This window comes from Theropithecus gelada, chromosome X (assembly GCF_003255815.1).
Source record: "Theropithecus gelada isolate Dixy chromosome X, Tgel_1.0, whole genome shotgun sequence".
Classification (NCBI taxonomy): Eukaryota; Metazoa; Chordata; class Mammalia; order Primates; family Cercopithecidae; genus Theropithecus; species Theropithecus gelada.
Window position 1 is genome coordinate 12,159,498 of NC_037689.1, and position 23,869 is coordinate 12,183,366.

The 23,869-nt window shown below is 40.5% G+C and overlaps 1 protein-coding gene across 2 annotated transcripts in view; it reads right to left on the reverse strand.

Annotated features, from left to right (window-relative positions):
* Positions 1-270: 270 nt before the first annotated feature.
* JADE3 (jade family PHD finger 3) overlaps positions 271-23,869 on the reverse strand; it is a 155,289-nt gene continuing 131,690 nt past the window's right edge. For both annotated transcript variants that reach the window (XM_025372683.1, XM_025372682.1), the window contains exons 9-11: positions 6,881-7,351; positions 5,307-5,424; positions 271-3,339 (exon numbers count right to left, since the gene is read on the reverse strand). In XM_025372683.1, coding sequence (XP_025228468.1) covers positions 2,429-3,339; positions 5,307-5,424; positions 6,881-7,351 — 1,500 coding nt within the window. In that variant the 3' untranslated portion in view covers positions 271-2,428. The remainder of the gene's footprint in view (positions 3,340-5,306; positions 5,425-6,880; positions 7,352-23,869) is intronic.

Sequence of the window (23,869 nt, forward strand, 5' to 3'; positions counted from 1 at the left end):
ATCTCTCTGGTGATGTTTTATGATGATCCTAAGGCCTTTATCTTAACAGTCTGATAAAATCATGATTTCTTGGTAAAGTTCAAGTATCCAGAGTTCTCCTGGGTCCCCGGTATTGACTTGAATGTTGAATGTGTGCTTCTAAACATTCAGTTCCTCCTCTTCCTCCTCCCCCTCTCCACACTATCTGTTTTGTTCAGTGAATATAATTTTTTAAATATAAAACGAACATATGTAACCAATATGCCAAAATAAAAAACACACTGACAGTAGTTAGCAGTTTTCATAATTTAATGAAAAAGTATTGGTAAAAAGGTGACATTTGAAAAAGGACTGAGCTTATCTTGGAAAACTGGACTATATAAGACAAAATGAAAAAAAGTAACAAAGAAGGTTAAGAGGTAATACTTCAAACAACAAAATGTAGCAAATACATTTTGGGGTAATTGAAATTTACAACTGAAGGCTCCTTCATTTACCTAGGAATATCCTGTAAAAATATTACAACTATATTTCCCTGACGAATGATATTTTAGTCAATACTCTCCCAATGGCATTACATATGGAATTTGGCTGAAGCACTGTTTCGATGTCTGCTTTTCCTCCCACTCAGAATTGAAAGGCATGAAAGGACATAGGCTACTGCACTGGCCTCTGACATAAGGAATTTACAACACAGCTCCATCATAATTTCATTACCATGAAGGTGTCAAATTAATATCTACTCCAGAGAACTCAAAGAAAAAGCACAGAAACCTATGCGTAAATAGGGGAAATTCTCTTCCTCATTTTGATAGTTTTTTTTCCAAACAAAATACAGGACACCTACCACACATGCTATGGCATGTTTACACATGTACATAGGCACAAAAGAAATATTTTGAAGATGTAGCCAAAAGAGAGGCGAAACACATATTTTCAGAAAAGGAGAAAGCAAAAAGCAAAGGAACCCATTAACAACATGACAAGAACGCAACTGGGGGAGAGGAAAACTGCTGAGTTTTCCATATTGACGGAGAGAGGGCCCCTGCCTTGACTGACTGGCACCTACTACAACTGGGCTGTTTCACCAGTAAGAAGCTTTAAAAATGGAAAATGGCCTCTTTTGTCTGAATATTCCCACTACACTTTCCCAAACTAGAAGAAAGAGAATATTAATTTAAGGCTAAGAAGAAAAGAGAGCTGAGAATTATAGTCTGCTTCACATTTAAGAAACGGCATCATTTCTCTTATTTAAATGGGAAGCAGACATGTTTTTATCCACCTCCCCTGCAAATGTAATTATTCTCTTCCTACTAGAAATTAATCAAGGCTGATAGTTTGGGAACAGGGTATAAGCAACTTCTGAAAAATGGCTCCAGCCTTTTTGTTTGGGAAACTGCCTCAGATTCAAAGTTGACACAGCTAAATTATATCCATGTGTTAAACACATGCTTTCAAATTCTGTTTGACAATAAAAATCTGTTTCAAAATTAAAGCAGGTAAGAATACTTAACCTCTGTGCATTTTACTATATTTTAATTATACCTCAATAAAAATTTTATAAACATTAAAGCAGGTATACAAAAACTGTCAGCCAAACTTATTTTAGTCAAACTTATTTGAAAACAACAACACAAAAACCCTGACCTGGTACAAATACCCCAGAAATGGTCTCACTTTGGGAAAGGCTCTGGAATACTTCATAAATGCCTAAACAGAGAATCAGAGCATTTTCCTTGGAAGTAGTACTTTTGTACTTTTGTAAACACTATCCACAAGTTAGCCTTTTATGCTTGTCAGTCAGGTGAAATAGTTATGAGTGTGTCCCCAACAAGCAAGTTTAGGAACAGGCACTGGACACTGATAAGCATGAGGAGTATTGACTCAGTAAGTTAAGATACTGTGAAAGGAACTCAACCTTGTGCAGAACAAAGGAAGACAGTAGTGAGTTTGACAGTATCTAAGATGGTGGTCTCCTGGTCTCTCCCCTGAAGAGGGTTTATAGATACCAGTGGAATTAGAAACTTCCTACAGACAGGAGCTCTGGGAGTCACATGCTGTAGCTTCAAAAGTTAAGTAGTTTTAGTGTCTGATAATCATGGTCTCTTGCAAATCAGTTAACAATGCAAGAACTCTTAATACATATACTTGTCAATGTGTTATATAACTGCAAAGCTGCCCCAAAATATTTACTGAGCAAATACCCTGGGCCCAGCTGTTCCCAATAGCCTCTGACAAACCAACCTCTGGACAACCTGCAATTACTGTAATGTGCTTGTAAAAACTAGACTTGAAACATTTTCAAAAACTGCAAGACAATTTACTATGGAAAAATGTTATCCTTTTCACTGCAATTTCTCTTAACATATGCTAAAATCCTTTTGGTGTATGGGTTTTCCCCAATATATGGGGCAAAGGCAAAGGTTGGGTCATCCTTGGAAGTTTCTAATCACCTTTGCATTGAACTGTGGGAAAGGGGATGTGTCTTGCTTTTACCATGGCAATCCCGTCTAGAGTCATGGGGAGGATTTTCCCTGTCTGAGCTATCTTTCCTTACCCTGACTTTTTCTTTATTCCCATCACTTTCTGCCTCTGAATCACTCAGCTCCAAATCTGGGCAATAGCCATCATTTTCCTGATATGGAGCTCTCCCTGCAGACCGCCTGAGAAGCTGTCTACCCCAGAACTGCTCCTTGGGGCTCATATTCTTGGTTGGCTTCACATAGCACTGGAGGTCCTCTGCGTTCCTCACCCACCTATTGGTGGTCTCTTTAAAGGACCTACTAAAGTGTTCTACAGTGGATTTTCTAAAGCTGCCCTGACTGACCAAGTGGGGACTGAGCACAGGCTCCTGGTCACAGAACATCTCACTCGAGCTGTCTTTTTGGGTGACATTCCCAGACCAGCTGCCCTCCAGGCCATTGGATTTGGCAAACTTGGAGTTAGGCTGACTTTTCCCATTCCCAATGGAAGACTGTCCATGGAGGGAAGCCTGAAGGACAAGAGGCTTTCCCAGTGACTGCCCATGATAGCACTCTGAAGACGGGGTTCTCCAAGCAGGACTGGACTCCTTTGCTTCACTCCTAGAATGGCTGAGACTGGCCAGCAAACGGTTATTCTTGCTCTCTAGTGGGTATCTCGGATATGATTTCGTTCTCATTTCTAGTGACTCCTGGGGCACCTGCATGCTCCTTATACTGTGAACAGAGGAGCTGCTGTCAGGAGAGTGGGGTTGCTGATCGGTTTCTGTGGAGCTGTTTCTGTGGTCTTCTGGGGTTGATCTGGGCATTTTTAACTTCAAGGTAATTCTTGGTGGTGGATAAAACAGTGAGTTTTCGAGTGCATTTGTCAAAGGTAGCCCTGAGGTAAAAAAAAAAGATTCATTTTAACAACAGATTTAAATAATGGCTTTTGTGCTTATGGCACAGTGAGTTCACATACCTACTCTTCCAAATGTTTAACAAGCACCTGGCTCTGCTAGGTATGTACATCATAGTGCAGCAGCTGGAGTGAGCTGAACTAGAGGCTGGGACCAAGAATGCTACAGATGAGAAACTCAGCAGTGCCACTGTTTGCTATATGGCTCCACACCTCTTTACCTCTGCTCCTTTAGTTTGTAAAATTATCACAAACTAGTATGCTGCCTCCTGCGTCCCATCTCTGCCCTTCCATTTCTGAGAAGAATGTCTCTAGCAATGGTTTAGAACAGGGTCTCCCTATTTGTGTGTCCCTGTATGCATGTGTCGGTATGGCACAGCACTTAGTATGTGTCTTAAACACACACATTTCAGGCCCCATCCTCTAATCTCTTCTGGCCTTCCTGAAGCAAGGCAAACACAAACCTTCAGAAACGTTGCAAGGGTTTTGGTGGGTGAAGAGTATGTATGTGTTTGAACTTGGCATTAGAGGTGATACTGGGTGGTTCCCATAAATTTTATATCCTTAACCTAGAATAATTTCCTGACTACAAATGAACATTATGGAGGTGAAAGGTTTTGTAGTGGTAAGGCCAGCAGAAAAGAATCATAACATTCCTGCCAATCGGCCAGCTTTAGGATTGGCTGGGGAGTATCGGCAATCAGTTTCTCAGTCAAGTCACCCTACAATCACAGTCAGAACAGGCCTTCTTGTATTATTTCAAGTACTTTGAAATTTAAAAAGCACTATCAAACAATTCCTTCTTGTATATGGACTTGACCTTTGCCCATTATCATCTTACGGTAGCCTCACAAAAATGAGATATCGAGAGGATAGCTTTTAGGTATCCCAGTGGGCAGCATTTGTTCCCCAAAGGTCCACCTTAAACACCCACAACCCCCATTTCTGTCAGCAGCTACCACCTGCTGATGCTGCAAGTCATAATGAGGTTGACTCCTACCCATCAGAAGGCATGTGGGTAGGAGCCAATTTCCTTGGCATGCAGGGACTCTCCCTGTTATCCTCTGCTTCTCCTTGTTTGTCATGTTGCCCTTTGTGGCTGAGCAGTCTTGCTGCCTCCTGCTACACTACTCTGTTGAGACTCATGACATTGAGATACTCCAGGGCCTCTGACACCCACTTGTCACCTCATTTCTGAGTCTCTCTCTTGCTCCATGGCTCCCTTGGCAGGAGCTGATTCTGCACACCCTGTCCAGTGACCCCTAGTTTCCCAGGCTCTGCCATTGACCACTGTGTTAAATGAGGCACAGGGAGTTTACAGGTGTCACTGAATATGACTGTTATCATTCCAGCCAAGCTCCCTATGCTTAGGGCACTATAATTATGCTCACCTGTCTTGCTCACCAAGTGAGCAGTATACCCTACAGGCAGGGATTTTGTCTTGCTTTCTGCTCTATCTTGTAAATCAGCTCTTAGTCCATTGTAGGTGCTCAACAAATATTAGTGAATAAATGAAAAGATAACAACTCAGATCTAAAAACTTACTTCTGGCTAAGGATTTGTTTTAATAGACTACTGTTAAGATGAGTAACCCTGGAATTAAGTGTTTTCTGGAAACGGGTTAGATTCTATCCTGTCGATTTTTAAATGAATTTGATAATTACAGAATAATTTCATGGCTTCAACTAATGGTCTCGAATATCTGTTTGGGACCTAGATTACCTGCCCTAGACCTACAACTCCTCCTACCCCACCCTGGGATTTCTTGCCTTATGAATTGACAGTGAAATGGGCCAGTTTATACCAAGATTAGACGGAAGCAAATGAGATATCTGACAAGAATTTAAAAAGATTTTTAAGTGGAATGACTGGCATGAAATTTAAATTGTTAAGATAGGATATAACCAGAGTCTACATATTTGTTAGGACATTTTAAATACACAGGTTACCTGCATCAATTTCTTGGTTAAGAAGCTGGACTTGCAAACCGAAGATCTGTTCCTGTATTTTGTTGTGTGACAGTTTCAGCTTCTCTCGCCTGCTTATCATATAGCACAGATTTCGGACCTGAAAGCCCAATCCCCAACAAATAGAGATGTTTGTCATGTTAAGCAAACCTGACAACTGAAATTGTTTGGCTAAAATAAAGACACTAAAGTCAGGTAGGGTTGAGAAGACAGAATCCAAGAGCTGCAGAATGAGAGCCACTCCACAGGAATTCACACAGCATGGTCAATTGTGGGATCATGGTTCCTATATAAATCAATAGTAAGAGCAAAATGGTCCAAATCTGCCTTCTGAAACCTACTCTCCTTGCAGTGTCATGGGTTTGATATTTATTTGCACAGCCAGGTTAGGAAGACCGAATGATAGTTTAACAATTCGGCCTTCCCTTTAGATCCCTGAGTATGAATGATGGCAATGCTGGCTGTACCCAGTAGAATTTTCTAATCAGTGCCGGATGGGCAGGATACAGTTCCACTGGGAAGACTAGAAGTGTTTTCTTTGCTCACACTTTCAGCTCAACCAAGTTTCCACAGCCACAAAGGTGAAATACTCACTCTCTCATACTCCCTACCTAGGCAAGTTACACAAACTTTCTTTGCCCCAGTTTGTTCATCTGTAAATAGCGATGATGATAATAATAGTAGTTTTTCATGGGCATGTTAGAATTAAATGAATTAATATTTATAAAATGCTTAGGACAGTGTTGGCAATAATAGTAATAGTAGGTGCTATATGTGAGTGTCTTAAATTTTTAAAAGTGAGCCAAATCTATTAGTTCTCTTTCAAATTCTGGTAGCAGAGAAAAAAACACAAGCCATTTATAGAATTACATTTAATTAGAAAATTCTCTAGGATAAACACAGGGTTTAACTTACCCTTGAAGCCCTGCAGCATCTCATTTAGTAGATACCTGATAAATACACCATGAGTTATATTGAATTATCATGTGGAGTGGCTCTCAACTGGGGGAGAGCAGTTTGCAGACATTTTTGGTTGTCACATTGGGGGTGTGTGTGCGGGTGCTACTGGCATCTAGTGGGTAGAGGCCAGGGATGCTGGTAAACATCTTAAATTCCCCCTACAACAAAGGACAGCCCCCTAACAACAAAAAACGATTCAGTCCAAAATGTCAACAGTGCCAAGTTTGTGAAACTCTAATTTGGTGTTTTCCTGAACAAAATTCACTCTTTCTTCAGCCTAAAGTCTCATAAATATGTCAGTAAAATATGAAGGGGCCAATTTACGCTCAACAGTGAATAAAAACTAAACCAAATGAGAGTTTATTTCAAATGTAAAGTTCATAGAGCATATACGTGAGGCCTCTCAAATCCCCTGGATGTGCCTGCCAGAATTTACACAGAGCCCACAAGTCTGGGGCCACAAAGAGATCAGAAGATAAGCAAGGACACAGAAGCCCACACTATTATTAGCTGACTAACCATTATTAAACCGGAAGTGGGACCTCCATTTCTACACAGACCGAGACCTATATACTAGTCACAGCTGGTCACCTTACCCTCTCCAGGTCCTGGCGTAGATGCATAAACATTCTCATTCGAGTGTGAATGCTTTCCTCTTTTGGCTGCACCAGCCCATTTTCTTCATCCTCCTTTGGAGGAAATAATGGCTTATTGAAGTTACTTTTCCGCTTCAGTTTCCAGTAGTTATAGATAAAGTCCACAGCTAGTGTGGGCATACCCAGCTCTGCAGCCACATCTTCCACTCGTACCAAGGAATAGAACTCCTCCTCCAGCTCCCGAAGCTTCTGTGCCCGCAGGCTGGTTTTCTCACTTTTGGCCTGACTCTGCTCTTTAGCCCTGTGGTGGGGGTACTCAGCTTCTCCAAGTTTCTGCCTGTTTTGGCTATGCTTGAGGCAATATGACTTGAACTTCACTTCGTCTCCCTCATCTAGGATGGTCTTCATCTCTAGGCCGTGCTCAAAGGCACAGGTGACGTGGAAGGCAGTGATGCAGCTTTTTATAGAGCACTGTAGGAAGAAAATATGCATCAAGGTAGCAGGGTTGGAGGAAAAGGGAGAGCCCTATGTTTCTGGACCTAAACTGATAGCTTGTAGGAAGCAAAGGAAAGACCGGGAGAAAGTTAGTCCTAAACTGACCATAACAGATGCTTTACAAGTAACCCAAGAAACCTGTTCTTACAGAAAACAGCAAACACAGAGGCAAAAAAAAAAAAAAAAAAAAAAAAAAAAAAAAAAAAAAAAAAAAAATTCAAACACTCCTTTTGAGGTTTCAGCTCAAGCATTCAAGCATCAAGTTTTCTGAGATGCTTTCCTGGGCTCCTGTAAACAGTCATGTAGTCTCTTCTCTGTGTCTCCCACATCACCCTATAAATGCTTTTATAATGGGACTTTTCACACTGTACCTATATCAATTGTCAAGTCCTTAGGGATAGATCTTAAAAACAGAAACTGTGTCTTTCATTTTGCATTGTCATTAACTATTGAAGAAGCAGTTGCTCAGAAAATGCTTATAAACAAACAAAAGAAAACACACAAAGTCAGTATTATTGCTAGAGCATTCACTGGTTCTAAAAAGATCACAGGAATTCCAATATCTAAGTAACCTAACTTCTTGAATTTTTTTCTTTTAAACATAAAAATTTTAGGCCAGAGCACAGTGGCTTACACCTGTAATCCCAGCACTTTGGGAGGCCGAGGCAGGTGGATCACTTGACACCAGGAGTTCGAGACCAACTTGGGCAACATGGCGAAACCCTGTCTCTACTGAAAATACAAAAGTTATCTGGGCATGGTGGTGCACATCTGTAGTCCCAGCTACTTGGGAGGCTGAGGCATGAGAATTGCCTGAACCCGGGAGGTCCAAGCTTCAGTGAGCCGAGATCACACCACTGCACTCCCGCCTGGGCAACAGAGTGAGACCCTATCTCAAAAAGAATTTTATAAAACATTTAAAAATAGAGACGGAATCTGTGTTGCTCAGGCTGGTCTTGAACTCCTGGGCTCAAGTGATCCAACAGCCCCAGCCTCCCTCAAAGTGTTGGGATTACAGGTGTGAGCCACCATGCCCCGTGAAATTGTTGTTATAGAACTGAGCTGTCTAACTTGGTGGCCAAGTAGCCATGAGTGGCTATTTAATTTTTTATTTTATTTTTTTAGATGGTGTCTCACTTTGTCACCCAGGCTGGAGTGCAGTGGTGCAATCTCGGCTCACTGCAACCTCTGCCTCCCAGGTTCAAGCGGTTCTCCTGCCTCAGCCTCCCGAGTAGCTGGGATTACAGGCATGTGCCACAATGCCCGGCTAATTTTTGTATTTTTAGTAGAGATGGGGTTTCACTATGTTGGTCAGGATGGTCTCGAACTCCTGACCTCAAGTGATCTGCCTGCCTTGGCCTCCCAAAGTGCTGGGATTACAGGCGTTGAGCCACTGCGCCCAGTCTTAAATTTAATTAAATTAAAATTACATATAATTAAAAAATTTAGTTTCTTAGTCACAGTAGCCACATTTTAACCACACTAGACAGCACAGACGTAAAACATTTCCATCACTGTGGAAAGCTTTTTTTTTTTTTTTTTTTTTTTTTTTTTGAGACAGTCTCACTCCGTTGCCCAGGCTGGAGTGCAGAGGTACGATCTTGGCTCACTGTAACCTCTGCCTCCTGGGTTCAATCGATTCTCTTGCCTCAGCCTCCCAAGTAGCTGAGACTACAGGTGTGCATCACCATGCCTGGCTAATTTTTGCATTTTTAGTAGAGATGGGGTTTCACCATGTTGGCCAGGCTGGTCTAGTCTCAAATTCCTGGCCTCAAGCGATCCGCCCAACTCAGCCTCCCAAAGTGCTGGGATTACAGGCATGAGCCACTGCATGCTGCTGCCCAAAGATTTAAAATGCATGAGTGCACCTATGCGTTTATGTAGAGGAAGTGGGGAAAGTAAGGGAAGATTCATTTCTAAGGAAATATTGGGAATTCTTATGGTTAAAGCCAAGTGTTAACTCTTACATATGAATAAAGACAAAAAGAATGCAAAGGCCCGATAGATTATCTTAGATTGAGAAATTCAACACCTAAGAGAATACTGGAAACTGTCAAAGTTTTAAAGGGGCATATTCCATATTTCATTTAAATTAATTTCATATGATAAAGAATTCCAGGGATGAAATATAATTCTAAGATCATCTAATCCAGCCTCACATTTATTATTGCTTGAATTTCCTCTAGAGTACCTGATTTTCTACCTCCATCCCCCACTCTATACACATCCCCCTCCACTTTCCAATTAAGTGGTAATCTAGCCACTTACTGAATTCTTCCAGATAAGAAGCTCCTAAGATGGTCCACCCTGGCTTTTAACACCACTATCAGAAAAGTTTGTTATATTACACTGAAGCCTCTCGAAAATGAGGATGATGAAAGTTCAAGATGTACTTTTACCTGGGTACCTTTTGTTATTACTTGACTAAGAAACTAGTCAGACATTTGAGAAACAAAACTAAAAGGTATTCTTTAGTAAAAGATTTCAAGTGTTGGGCACAGTACTCTTTTGCTGTTTAATAACTGTTAAACATATGGGAAGAAAAAACAAATGGTTTTCTATTCAAGGGAATGAATAAGTGACATTAAACTACTATTATTGGGAAGCTAAAAACAGATCTTCTCAGGTCAAATTTATAGAACGTTTATAGAATATAGAGACATAAATATAAACATAAATTATTCAAAATAAAAGATAATGCACAGAGAAGAATTGGGTACTTATATAAAAAATATGCCTTAGGAAACTGCCATAAAATCCAACTCTTTTCAAAAAAGATAATTCTGTGGTATTTATAGCTGGAGATCTATATATTTTGGAAGCGAAAAAATGCTGGTCAATGGGCACAAAGTTATAATTGGGAGGAATAAGTTCTGGTGTTCTATTGCACAGGGTGACAATAGTTAACAGAAGGGTATTATATTTTACAAAATAGCTACAAGAGAGGCTTTTGAATGTTCTCACCATAAAGAAATGATAAACGCATGAGATGATGGATATGCTAAATATCCTGATTCAACTATACAACATATATAAAGACATCAAATTATACCCTACAAATATGTACAACTACAATGTGTTAATAAAAATTGCAATTTAAAAGATAAAACTTGGGCTGGGTGGGCATGGTGACTCACGCCTATAATCCCAGCACCTTGGGAGGCTGAGGTGAGAGGATCGCTTGAGCTCTGAAGTTCGAGACCAGCCTGGGTAACATAGTGAGACCTCATCTCTACTAAAAATAAAAAAACACAAAGTAATATTGCCATTAAAAAAAAGAAGAAGAGTGCCGGGCACAGTGACTCACACCTGTAATCCCAGCTGCTTGGGAGGCTGAGACAGGAGAATTGCTTGAACCCAGGAGGCGGAGGTTGCAGTGAGCCAAGATGGCGCCATTGCACTCCAGCCTGGACGAAAGGGCGAGACTCCCTCTCAAAAAAAAAAAAAAAAAAAAAAAAAAAAAAAAAAAAAAAAGAAGAAGAGCCAGGCGCAGTGGCTCATGTCTGTACTCTCAGCACTTTGGCAGGCCAAGGGGTGAGGATTGCTTAAGTCCAGGAGTTCAAGACCAGCCTGGGCAACATGACGAAACCCTGTCTCTACAAAAAATACAAAAATTAGCTGGGTGTGGTGGTGCACACCTGCAGTCTCAGCCACTAGGGAGGCTGAGCCTGGGAAGTTGAGGCTGCAGTGAGCCGTGATTGTGCTACTGCACTCCAGCCTGGGCGATGGGAGTGAGATCCTGAAAAAAAAAAAAAAAAGGGGTTGGGCGCGGTGGCTCACGCCTATAATCCCAGCCCTTTGGGCGGCTGAGGCAGTTGGATCACTAGGTCAGGAGTTCAAGACAAGCCTGGCCAAGATGGTGAAACTCCATCTCTACTAAAAAGTACAGGTGGGCACCTGTAATTCCAGCTACTTGGGAAGCTGAGGCAGAGAACTGCTTGAACTCGGGAGGCGGAGGTTGCAGTGAGCCGAGATCGCGCCACTGCACTCCAGCCTGGGTGACAGAGCGAGACTCGGTCTCAGAAGAAAAAAAAAAAAAAAAAAAAAAAGAAGAAAGGTGCCAGTCAGATACCAGATACCTATTTGTTCTTTTCTAAAACATATGTCTGGCACATTCTATTAAATAAAATGCCTTTGCATACATCTCACTTATTTCCACTGTAACCATGGAAGGTGAGAGAGAGGTTTCATTACACCCATTAAAAAAATATTTTTATCTTTACAAATTTAAAATAAAAAATTGAGATAGCACTGTTCTCTTTGTGGCAAGCAAATAGCACTTGTACAAAGCATCTTTTATGTGACACATGTCTTTAAACACTTCACTACATGCATTACAGCATGGTCATTATACTCATTCACTGAAATGACAGAAACCGCTTTATTAAGATATATTTTATATACCATAAAGTTCACCAGTTTAATGTGTACATTTCAATGGTTTTCAAATATATTTACAGTCATGCACCCATTGCCACTACCTAATTCCAGGATATTTTCATCACTGCCCACTCCAAATCTTGTCCATTTGTAGTTACTCCCTGTTACCAACTCCAGCCCCAAGCAACTACTAAGCTACTTTCTGTCTCTATTGATGTGCCTATTCTGGACACTTCATATAAGTGGAATTACAACAATATGTGGTTGTGTGAGTCTGGCTTCTTTCACTTAGCATGTTCTTCAGGTTCCTCTATGTTGTAGCATGTATTAGAACTTCATTCCTTTTTATGGGCAAAAAATAGTTGTATGGATATACCCCATTTCATCAAGTTGATGGACATTTGGGTTGTTTTAACTTTTTGTCTGTTATGAAATAATGGTGCTATGAAAATTCATGCAGCAGTTTTTGTGTGGATATATGTTTTTATTTCTCTTGGGTGTTGTGCGGTAAAGGATAACCTTGTCTAAAGAAAGGTTTGGCTGTTTGTCTTTAGCTCCTTAGAAGTAACCTTTAAGCCCCTGGAATGTCCTGCCTGATAAGAGTGTCTTTGTTTACCTTGGGTCCTTGGGCCAAGTGAGATAGTCTATGCTAACAATGTGATTTATGGTAGAGACTTTGGGGCACCTTCTATCAGCCTGACCTCTGGAGGGACTGGAGAGTAACGTCAGCCACGTGGATGGTGAGCAATGCCTATGTGGCCAACTCTCAATAAAATCGCTGAACACCAAAGGTGAGTTTTTCTGGCTGGCAATACTCTGTGTGTATCATATACTGTTGCTGGGAGAAATAAGCACTATCTGCACAACTCCACTGGCAGGGGTAATGGGAAGCTGTATTCCAGGTCTCTCCTGGACCATGCCTCATACGCCTCTATCCTCGGCTGATTTTAAATCTGTATCTTTTCATTATAATAAATTATAACTATGAGCATAACTGTTCCTCTGAGTTCTGAGAGTCCTTCTAGTGAATTACTGAACCTGAGAATGGTCTTGGTGATCTTAAACTGCAGGTATATACTTAGGAGTAGAATTACTGGTTTATAAGGTAACTCTTATGTTTAACATTTTGAGGAGCTGCCAAACTTTTTTCACAGCAGCTGCATCATTTTTACTTCCACCAGCAATGCATGAGGGTTCCAATTTTTCCACATCCTTGATTGTTTGCCTTTCTTATTGCTGCCACCCTAGTAGGTATGAAATGGTATCTCACTGTGGTTTATTTACTTTTTTTTTTTTTTTGAGATGGAGTTTTGCTCTTATTGCCCAGGCTGGAGTGCAATGGTGCGATCTTGGCTCACTGCAACCTCTGTCTCTCCTGGGTTCAAGCGATTCTCCTGTCTCAGCCTCCTGAGTAGCCGGGATTATAGGCACATGCCACCATGCCCAACTAATTTTTGTATTTTTAGTAGAGACGGAGTTTCATCGAGTTGGTCAGGCTGGTCTCGAACTCCTGACCTCAGGTGATCCGCTCGCCTCGGCCTCCCAAAGTGCTGGGATTACACGCGTGAGCCACTGTGCGTGGCCGGAAAAAATAATTTTCTATATATTGTTCAGTAATTGTAGAAGAAAAATACTTTTTCAAATGCTTTCACTAGAGGAAAAATGCTACCTTTTACAAATCCACATTTGTAAGAAGAGTTTCCGTGCCCAGGCTGATCTTGAGCTTCTGGCTTTAAACAATCCTCTTGCCTCGGGCTCCCAAAGCACTGGGATTTTAGGTATGAGCCACTGCATCCAACCCAAAGTTTCTTCAAAGGGGAATGATATGCCTTAATTCCTAAATCAGTCTCTGGTGTTCTTTTTCAAGATTTTTATTCTAGCCACTCTATCTTATTCAATTTCTATCCCACACCTCAAACATTTATCCTTTATGTTACAAACAATCCAATTATACCCTTTTAGTTATTTTAAAACGATCATTCATCATGACCAAATGGGATTTATCCTAGGGACGCAAGGATGGCTCAACATATGCAAATCAATCAGTGTGAAAAATCGTATCTTCAGCATGAAGGACAAAAACTGTATGATCGTTTCAATTGATGCTGAAAAAGCATTTGATAAAATTCAACATCCTTCATGATAAAAACCCTCAATAAACTGGTCATGGTGAATGATCTTTTTAAAGTATTAAAGTTAAATTTGGTGTGCTAGTACTTTGTTGAGGATTTCTGCATCAATGTTCATCCAGAATACTGGCCTGTAGTTTTCTTTTTTTGATGTGTCTTTGTCTGATTTTGGTATCAGCGTAATACTGGCTTTGTAGAATGAGTTTAAAAGTATTCCCTTCTCTTCTATTTTTTGGAATAGTTTGAGTAACACTGGTACTAGTTCTTTCTTTAAATGTTTTGTAAAATTCGGCAGTGAAGCCACTGGGTCCCAGGATTTTCTTTGAGGGGAAACTTTTTATGACTTCAATCTCACCATCTGTTACTGGTCTGTTCAGATTTTAAATTTCATCATGGTTCAATCTTGGTAGGTTATATGTGTCTAGGAATCTGTTCACTTCTTCTAGGTTTTCCAATTTGTTGGCATATAGTTGCTCATAGTAGCCTCTAATGATCCTTTGAATTTCTGCAGTATCAGTAGCAATGTCTTTTTCATCTCTGATTTTATTTATTTGGATTTTCTCTCTTTTTTTTTTTTCGAGTTGGGCTAAAGGTTTGGTGATTTTATCTTTTCAAAAAACCAACTTTTTTGTTTTGTTGATCTTTGTTTTTTTCCATTTCAACTTCACTTATTTCTGCTCTGATCTTTATATTTCCTTTCTTCTACTAATTTAGGGTTTTGTTTGTTCATTTTTCTAGTTCTTTAAGATGCATTATAAGGTTGAAGTTTTTCTATTTTTTTGATATACATACTTATTGTTATAAACTTTCCTCTTAGTACTGCTTTTGCTATATCCCATAGGTTTTGGTATGTTGTGTTCCCATTTTGTTTGTTTGTTTGTTTCAAGAGAGTTTAACATTTTCTTCTTAATTCCTTCATTGACCTACTGGTCGTTCAGGAGCATGTTGTTTAATTTCCAAGTGTTTGTATAATTTCTAAAATTCTTTGTTATTGATTTCTAGTTTTATTCCACTGTGGCCAGAGAAGATAATTGATGATTTCAATTTTTAAAAATCATTTTAAGACTTGTTTTGGCACCTGACACATGGTCTATCTTTGAGAATACTCCATGTGCCGAGGAGAAGAATGTATATTCTGCAGCTGTTGGATGAAATGTTCTATAAATATCTATTAGGTTGATTTGGTCTATAGTACAGATTAAGTATGATACTTCATTTTTTATCTGGATGATTTGTCCAATGCTGAAAGCAAGGTATTAAAGTCTCTAGCTATTATTTTATTGGGGTCTATCTCTTTAACTCTAATAACATTTGCTTTATATTTCTGGTTGCTCCAGAATTGGGTGTATATATATTTACGACTGTTCTATCCTCTTGTTGAACTGAACGCTTTATCATTATATAATGATCTTTTTGTCTCTTTTTATAGTTTTCTTTAAATCTATTAAGTATAGCTATTCCTGCTTTTTGATTTCCATTTGCATGGAATATCTTTTTCCATCCCTTTATTTTCAGCCTATATGTGTCTTTATAGTGAAGCATGTTTCCTGTAAGCAACAGATCATTGGGCCTTGTTTTTTGTATTGATTCAGCCACTCTGTGTCTTTTGGAGAGTTCTGTCCATTATAAGTAAGGACTTATTCCTGCCATTTTATTTGTTTTCTGGTTGTCTTGTGGTCTTTTCTTCCTTCCTTCTTTCGTTCTTGTCTTCCTCTTAGTGAACATGATATTCTCAGGTGGTATGTCTTAACTTCTTGCTTTTTATTTTTGTGTGTATCTGTTGTATGTTTTTGATTTGAGGTTTACCATGGGCCTTGAGAATAATATCTTATAACCCAATATTTTAAACTGATGACAACACTGATTGCATAAATAAGTTAACAAATAAGCAAGGCGAGAACAAAAACTCTATACTTCAACTTCATTCCCTTAACTTTTTGCTGTTTCTATTTACATCTTATTATACTGTCCATGTCTCAAAAGTTATTGTAGTTATTATTTTTGATTGGCTAATCTTTTAGTCTTTCTCTTCAAGATAGGAGTTTTCATACCACAATTACAATATTATAATATTCCATGTTTTTCTGTGTACTATTACCAGTGAGTTTTGTACCTTCAGATGATTTCTTATTGCCATTAACCACCTTTTCTTTCAAGACTGAAGAACTCCCTTTAATATTTTTTTGTAGGACAGGCCTGGTGTTGATGAAATCCCTCAGCTTTTATTTGGGAAAGTCCTTATTTCTCCTTCATGTTTGAATGATATTTTCACTGGATATACTATTCTAGGATAAAAGTTTTTCTCTTTCAAAACTTTTAATATGTCATGCCACTCTCTCCTGGCCTGTTAGGTTTCCAATGAAAAGTCTACAGCTAGATGTATTGGAGCTCCATTGTATGTTGTTTCTTTTCTCTTGCTGTTTTTAGGGTCCTTTCTTTATCCTTGACCTTAGGGAGTTTGATTATTAAATGTCTTGAGGTAGTCTTATTTCAGTTAGATATGCTTGATGTTTTATAACCTTCTTGTACTTGAATATTGATATACATTTCTCTACATTTGGGAAGTTCTCTGTTATTACTTCTTTGAATAAACTTTCTACCCTGATCTCTCTCTCTCTCCTTCCTCTTTAAGGCCAATCATTCTTAGATTTGCCCTTCTGAGGCTATTTTCCAGATCCTGTAGGCATGCTTCATTCTTTTTCCTTTCGTCTCCTCTCATTGTGCATTTTCAAATAGCTTGTCTTGAGGCTAATTATTCTGCTTGATCAAGTCTGCTGTTAAGAGACTGATGGATTCTTCAGTCCATCAATTGCATTTTTTCAGCTCCAGAATTTCTGCTTAATTCTTTTCCATTATTTCTTTTTTTTTTTTTGAGATGGAGTCTCACGCTGTTGCCCAGGCTGGAGTGCAGTGGCATTATCTCGGCTCACTGCAAGCTCCGCCTCCTGGGTTCACACCATTCTCCTGCCTCAGCCTCCCAGGAAGCTGGGACTACAGAGGCCCACCACCACGCCCAGCTAATTTTTTTTTTTTTTTTAAATTTATTTATTATTATTATACTGTAAGTTGTAGGGTACATGTGCATAACGTGCAGGTTTGTTACATATGTATACTTGTGCCTTGTTGGTGTGCTGCACCCATCAACTCGTCATTTACATCAGGTATAACTCCCAATGCAATCCCTCCCCCCGCCCCCCTCCCCATGATAGGCCCCGGTGTGTGATGTTCCCCTTCCCGAGTCCAAGTGATCTCATTGTTCAGTTCCCACCTATGAGTGAGAACATGCGGTGTTTGGTTTTCTGTTCTTGTGATAGTTTGCTAAGAATGATGGATTCCAGCTGCATCCATGTCCCTACAAAGGACACAAACTCATCCTTTTTTATGGCTGCATAGTATTCCATGGTGTATATATGCCACATTTTCTTAATCCAATCTGTCACTGATGGACATTTGGGTTGATTCCAAGTCTTTGCTATTGTGAATAGTGCTGCAATAAACATACGTGTGCATGTGTCTTTATAGCAGCATAATTTATAATCCTTTGGGTATATACCCAGTAATGGGATGGCTGGGTCATATGGTACATCTAGTTCTAGATCCTTGAGGAATCGCCATACTGTTTTCCATAATGGTTGAACTAGTTTACAATCCCACCAACAGTGTAAAAGTGTTCCTATTTCTCCACATCCTCTCCAGCACCTGTTGTTTCCTGACTTTTGAATGATCGCCATTCTAACTGGTGTGAGATGGTATCTCATTGTGGTTTTGATTTGCATTTCTCTGATGGCCAGTGATGATGAGCATTTTTTCATGTGTTTGTTGGCTGTATGTATGTCTTCTTTTGAGAAATGTCTATTCATATCCTTTGCCCACTTTTTGATGGGGTTGTTTGTTTTTTTCTTGTAAATTTGTTGGAGTTCTTTGTAGGTTCTGGATATTAGCCCTTTGTCAGATGAGTAGATTGCAAAAATTTTCTCCCAATCTGTAGGTTGCCTGTTCACTCTGATGGTAGTTTCTTTTGCTGTGCAGAAGCTCTTTAGTTTAATGAGATCCCATTTGTCAATTTTGGCTTTTGCTGCCGTTGCTTTTGGTGTTTTAGACATGAAGTCTTTGCCCATGCCTATGTCCTGAATGGTACTACCTAGGTTTTCCTCTAGGATTTTTATGGTATTAGGTCTAACATTTAAGTCTCTAATCCATCTTGAATTAATTTTCGTATAAGGAGTAAGGAAAGGATCCAGTTTCAGCTTTCTACTTATGGCTAGCCAATTTTCCCAGCACCATTTATTAAATAGGGAATCCTTTCCCCATTTCTTGTTTCTCTCAGGTTTGTCAAAGATCAGATGGCTGTAGATGTGTGGTATTATTTCTGAGGACTCTGTTCTGTTCCATTGGTCTATATCTCTGTTTTGGTACCAGTACCATGCTGTTTTGGTTACTGTAGCCTTGTAGTATAGTTTGAAGTCAGGTAGCGTGATGCCTCCAGCTTTGTTCTTTTGACTTAGGATTGTCTTGGAGATGCGGGCTCTTTTTTGGTTCCATATGAACTTTAAAGCAGTTTTTTCCAATTCTGTGAAGAAACTCATTGGTAGCTTGATGGGGATGGCATTGAATCTATAAATTACCTTGGGCAGTATGGCCATTTTCACGATATTGATTCTTCCTATCCATGAGCATGGTATGTTCTTCCATTTGTTTGTGTCCTCTTTAATTTCACTGAGCAGTGGTTTGTAGTTCTCCTTGAAGAGGTCCTTTACATCCCTTGTAAGTTGGATTCCTAGGTATTTGATTCTCTTTGAAGCAATTGTGAATGGAAGTTCATTCATGATTTGGCTCTCTGTTTGTCTGTTACTGGTGTATAAGAATGCTTGTGATTTTTGCACATTAATTTTGTATCCTGAGACTTTGCTGAAGTTGCTTATCAGCTTAAGGAGATTTTGGGCTGAGACAATGGGGTTTTCTAAATATACAATCATGTCATCTGCAAAGAGGGACAATTTGACTTCTTCTTTTCCTAACTGAATACCCTTGATTTCTTTCTCTTGCCTGATTGCCCTAGCCAGAACTTCCAACACTATGTTGAATAGGAGTGGTGAGAGAGGGCATCCCTGTCTTGTGCCAGTTTTCAAAGGGAATTTTTCCAGTTTTTGCCCATTCAGTATGATATTGGCTGTGGGTTTGTCATAAATAGCTCTTATTATTTTGAGGTACGTTCCATCAATACCGAATTTATTGAGCGTTTTTAGCATGAAGGGCTGTTGAATTTTGTCAAAAGCCTTTTCTGCATCTATTGAAATAATCATGTGGTTCTTGTCTTTGGTTCTGTTTATATGCTGGATTATGTTTATTGATTTGCGAATGTTGAACCAGCCTTGCATCCCAGGGATGAAGCCCACTTGATCATGGTGGATAAGCTTTTTGATGTGTTGCTGAATCCGGTTTGCCAGTATTTTATTGAGGATTTTTGCATCGATGTTCATCAGGGATATTGGTCTAAAATTCTCTTTTTTTGTTGTATCTCTGCCAGGCTTTGGTATCAGGATGATGTTGGCCTCATAAAATGAGTTAGGGAGGATTCCCTCTTTTTCTATTGATTGGAATAGTTTCAGAAGGAATGGTACCAACTCCTCCTTGTACCTCTGGTAGAATTCAGCTGTGAATCCATCTGGTCCTGGACATTTTTTGGTTGGTAGGCTATTAATTGTTGCCTCAATTTCAGAGCCTGCTATTGGTCTATTCAGGGATTCAACTTCTTCCTGGTTTAGTCTTGGAAGAGTGTAAGTGTCCAGGAAATTATCCATTTCTTCTAGATTTTCCAGTTTATTTGCGTAGAGGTGTTTATAGTATTCTCTGATGGTAGTTTGTATTTCTGTGGGGTCGGTGGTGATATCCCCTTTTTCATTTTTAATTGCGTCGATTTGATTCTTCTCTCTTTTCTTCTTTATTAGTCTTGCTAGTGGTCTGTCAATTTTGTTGATCTTTTCAAAAAACCAACTCCTGGATTCATTGATTTTTTGGAGGGTTTTTTGTGTCTCTATCTCCTTCAGTTCTGCTCTGATCTTAGTTATTTCTAGCCTTCTGCTAGCTTTCGAATGTGTTTGCTCTTGCTTCTCTAGTTCTTTTAATTGCGATGTTAGAGTGTCAATTTTAGATCTTTCCTGCTTTCTCTTGTGGGCATTTAGTGCTATAAATTTCCCTCTACACACTGCTTTAAATGTGTCCCAGAGATTCTGGTATGTTGTATCTTTGTTCTCATTGGTTTCAAAGAACATCTTTATTTCTGCCTTCATTTCGTTATGTACCCAGTAGTCATTCAGGAGCAGGTTGTTCAGTTTCCATGTAGTTGAGCGGTTTTGATTGAGTTTCTTAGTCCTGAGTTCTAGTTTGATTGCACTGTGGTCTGAGAGACAGTTTGTTATAATTTCTGTTCTTGTACATTTGCTGAGGAGTGCTTTACTTCCAATTACGTGGTCAATTTTGGAATAAGTACGATGTGGTGCTGAGAAGAATGTATATTCTGTTGATTTGGGGTGGAGAGTTCTATAGATGTCTATTAGATCTGCTTGCTGCAGAGATGAGTTCAATTCCTGGATATCCTTGTTAACTTTCTGTCTCGTTGATCTGTCTAATGTTGACAATGGAGTGTTGAGGTCTCCCATTATTATTGTATGGGAGTCTAAGTCTCTTTGTAAGTCTCTAAGGACTTGCTTTATGAATCTGGGTGCTCCTGTATTGGGTGCATATATATTTAGGATAGTTAGCTCTTCCTGTTGAATTGATCCCTTTACCATTATGTAATGGCCTTCTTTGTCTCTTTTGATCTTTGATGGTTTAAAGTCTGTTTTATCAGAGACTAGTATTGCAACCCCCGCTTTTTTTTGTTCTCCATTTGCTTGGTAAATCTTCCTCCATCCCTTTATTTTGAGCCTATGTGTGTCTCTGCGTGTGAGATGGGTCTCCTGAATACAGCAGACTGATGGGTCTTGACTCTTTATCCAGTTTGCCAGTCTGTGTCTCTTAATTGGAGCATTTAGTCCATTTACATTTAAGGTTAAGATTGTTATGTGTGAACTTGATCCTGCCATTATGATATTAACTGGTTATTTTGCTCATTAGTTGATGCAGTTTCTTCCTAGCCTCGATGGTCTTTACATTTTGGCATGTTTTTGAGATGGCTGGTACCGGTTGTTCCTTTCCATGTTGAGTGCTTCCTTCAGGGTCTCTTGTAAGGCAGGCCTAGTGGTGACAAAATCTCTAAGCATTTGCTTATCTGTAAAGGATTTTATTTCTCCTTCACTTATGAAACTTAGTTTGGCTGGATATGAAATTCTGGGTTTAAAATTCTTTTCTTTAAGAATGTTGAATATTGGCCCCCACTCTCTTCTGGCTTGGAGAGTTTCTGCCGAGAGATCTGCTGTGAGTCTGATGGGCTTCCCTTTGTGGGTAACCCGACCTTTCTCTCTGGCTGCCCTTAAGATTTTTTCCTTCATTTCAACTTTGGTGAATCTGGCAATTATGTGTCTTGGAGTTGCTCTTCTCGAGGAGTATCTTTGTGGCGTTCTCTGTATTTCCTGGATTTGAATGTTGGCCTGCCCTACTAGGTTGGGGAAGTTCTCCTGGATGATATCCTGAAGAGTGTTTTCCAACTTGGTTCCATTTTCCCCCTCACTTTCAGGCACCCCAATCAGACGTAGATTTGGTCTTTTTACATAATCCCATACTTCTTGCAGGCTTTGTTCATTTCTTTTTCTTCTTTTTTCTTTTGGTTTCTCTTCTCGCTTCATTTCATTCATTTGATCCTCAATTGCTGATACTCTTTCTTCCAGTTGATCGAGTCGGTTACTGAAGCTTGTGCATTTGTCACGTATTTCTCGTGTCATGGTTTTCATCTCTTTCATTTCGTTTATGACCTTCTCTGCATTAATTACTCTAGCCGTCAATTCTTCCACTTTTTTTTCAAGATTTTTAGTTTCTTTGCGCTGGGTACGTAATTCCTCCTTTAGCTCTGAGAAATTTGATGGACTGAAGCCTTCTTCTCTCATCTCGTCAAAGTCATTCTCCGCCCAGCTTTGATCCGTTGCTGGCGATGAGCTGCGCTCCTTTGCCGGGGGAGATGCGCTCTTGTTTTTTGAATTTCCAGCTTTTCTGCCCTGCTTTTTCCCCATCTTTGTGGTTTTATCTGCCTCTGGTCTTTGATGATGGTGATGTACTGATGGGGTTTTGGTGTAGGTGTCCTTCCTGTTTGATAGTTTTCCTTCTAACAGTCAGGACCCTCAGCTGTAGGTCTGTTGGAGATTGCTTGAGGTCCACTCCAGACCCTGTTTGCCTGGGTATCAGCAGCAGAGGCTGCAGAAGATAGAATATTTCTGAACAGCAAGTGTACCTGTCTGATTCTTGCTTTGGAAGCTTCCTCTCAGGGGTGTACTCCACCCTGTGAGGTGTGGGGTGTCAGACTGCCCCTAGTGGGGGATGTCTCCCAGTTAGGCTACTCAGGGGTCAGGGACCCGCTTGAGCAGGGAGTCTGTCCCTTCTCAGATCTCAACCTCCGTGTTGGGAGATCCACTGCTCTCTTCAAAGCTGTCAGACAGAGTCGTTTGCGTCTGCAGAGGTGTCTGCTGCTTTGTTATTGTTTTCTGTGCCCTGCCCCCAGAGGTGGAGTCTACAGAGACAGGCAGGTTTCCTTGAGCTGCTGTGAGCTCCACCCAGTTCGAGCTTCCCAGCAGCTTTGTTTACCTACTTAAGCCTCAGCAATGGCGGGCGCCCCTCCCCCAGCCTCGCTGCTGCCTTGCCGGTAGATCACAGACTGCTGTAATAGCAATGAGGGAGGCTCCGTGGGTGTGGGACCCTCCCGGCCAGGTGTGGGATATGATCTCCTGGTGTGCCTGTTTGCTCAAAGCGCAGTATTGGGGTGGGAGTTACCCGATTCTCCAGGTGTTGTGTGTCTCAGTTCCCCTGGGTAGGAAAAGGGATTCCCTTCCCCCTTGCGCTTCTCAGGTGAGGCAATGCCTCGCCCTGCTTCAGCTCTCGCTGGTCGGGCTGCAGCAGCTGACCAGTACCGATCGTCCGGCACTCCCCAGTGAGATGAACCCAGTACCTCAGTTGAAAATGCCGAAATCACCGGTCTTCTGTGTCGCTGGCGCTGGGAGTTGAAGACTGGAGCTGCTCCTATTCGGCCATCTTCCCAGCTAATTTTTTGTATTTTTAGTAGAGACGAGGTTTCACCGTGTTAGCCAGGATGGTCTCGATCTCCTGACCTCGTGATCTGCCCACCTCGGCCTCCCAAAGTGTTAGGATTACAGGCATGAGCCACCACGCCCAGCCTCTTTTCCATTATTTCAATGTCTTTGTTAAATTTATCTGATGGGATTCTGAATTCCTTCTCTGTGTTTTCTCGGATTTTGCTGAGCTTCCTCAAAATAGCTACTTCGAATTTTCCATCTGAAAGGTCATATATCTGTCTCTCTAGGATTAATCACTGTTGCCTTATTTAGTTCATTTTGTGAGGTCATGTTTTCCTGGATGGTCTTGATGCTTGTGGATGTTCATCAGTGTCTGGGCATTGAAGAGTCAGGCATTTATTATAGTCTTTGCAGTCTGGGCTTGTTTGTATCCATCCTTCTTCAGAAGACTTTCCAGGTATTCAGAGGGACTTGAGTGTTGTGATCTAAGTCTTTGGTCACTACAGCCATATCTGCTCTAGTAATGCCATGGTTCTTGTAGACTCGTAGATATACTACCTTGGTGTTACTGGGTAATATCTGGAAGAACTCCCTGGATCAACAGGCAGAGATTCTTATTCTTTTCCCTTACTTCCCTCTAAACAAATGAAGTCTCTTTCTCTGTGCTGAGTTGCCTGGAGATGGAGGAGGGCTAACATAAGCACCCCTATGGCCACCACTACTGGGACTGCACCCAGTCAGACCTAAAGCCAGCACAGCATTGGGTCTCGCCCAAGGCCTGCAGTGATCACTGCCCGGCTACCACC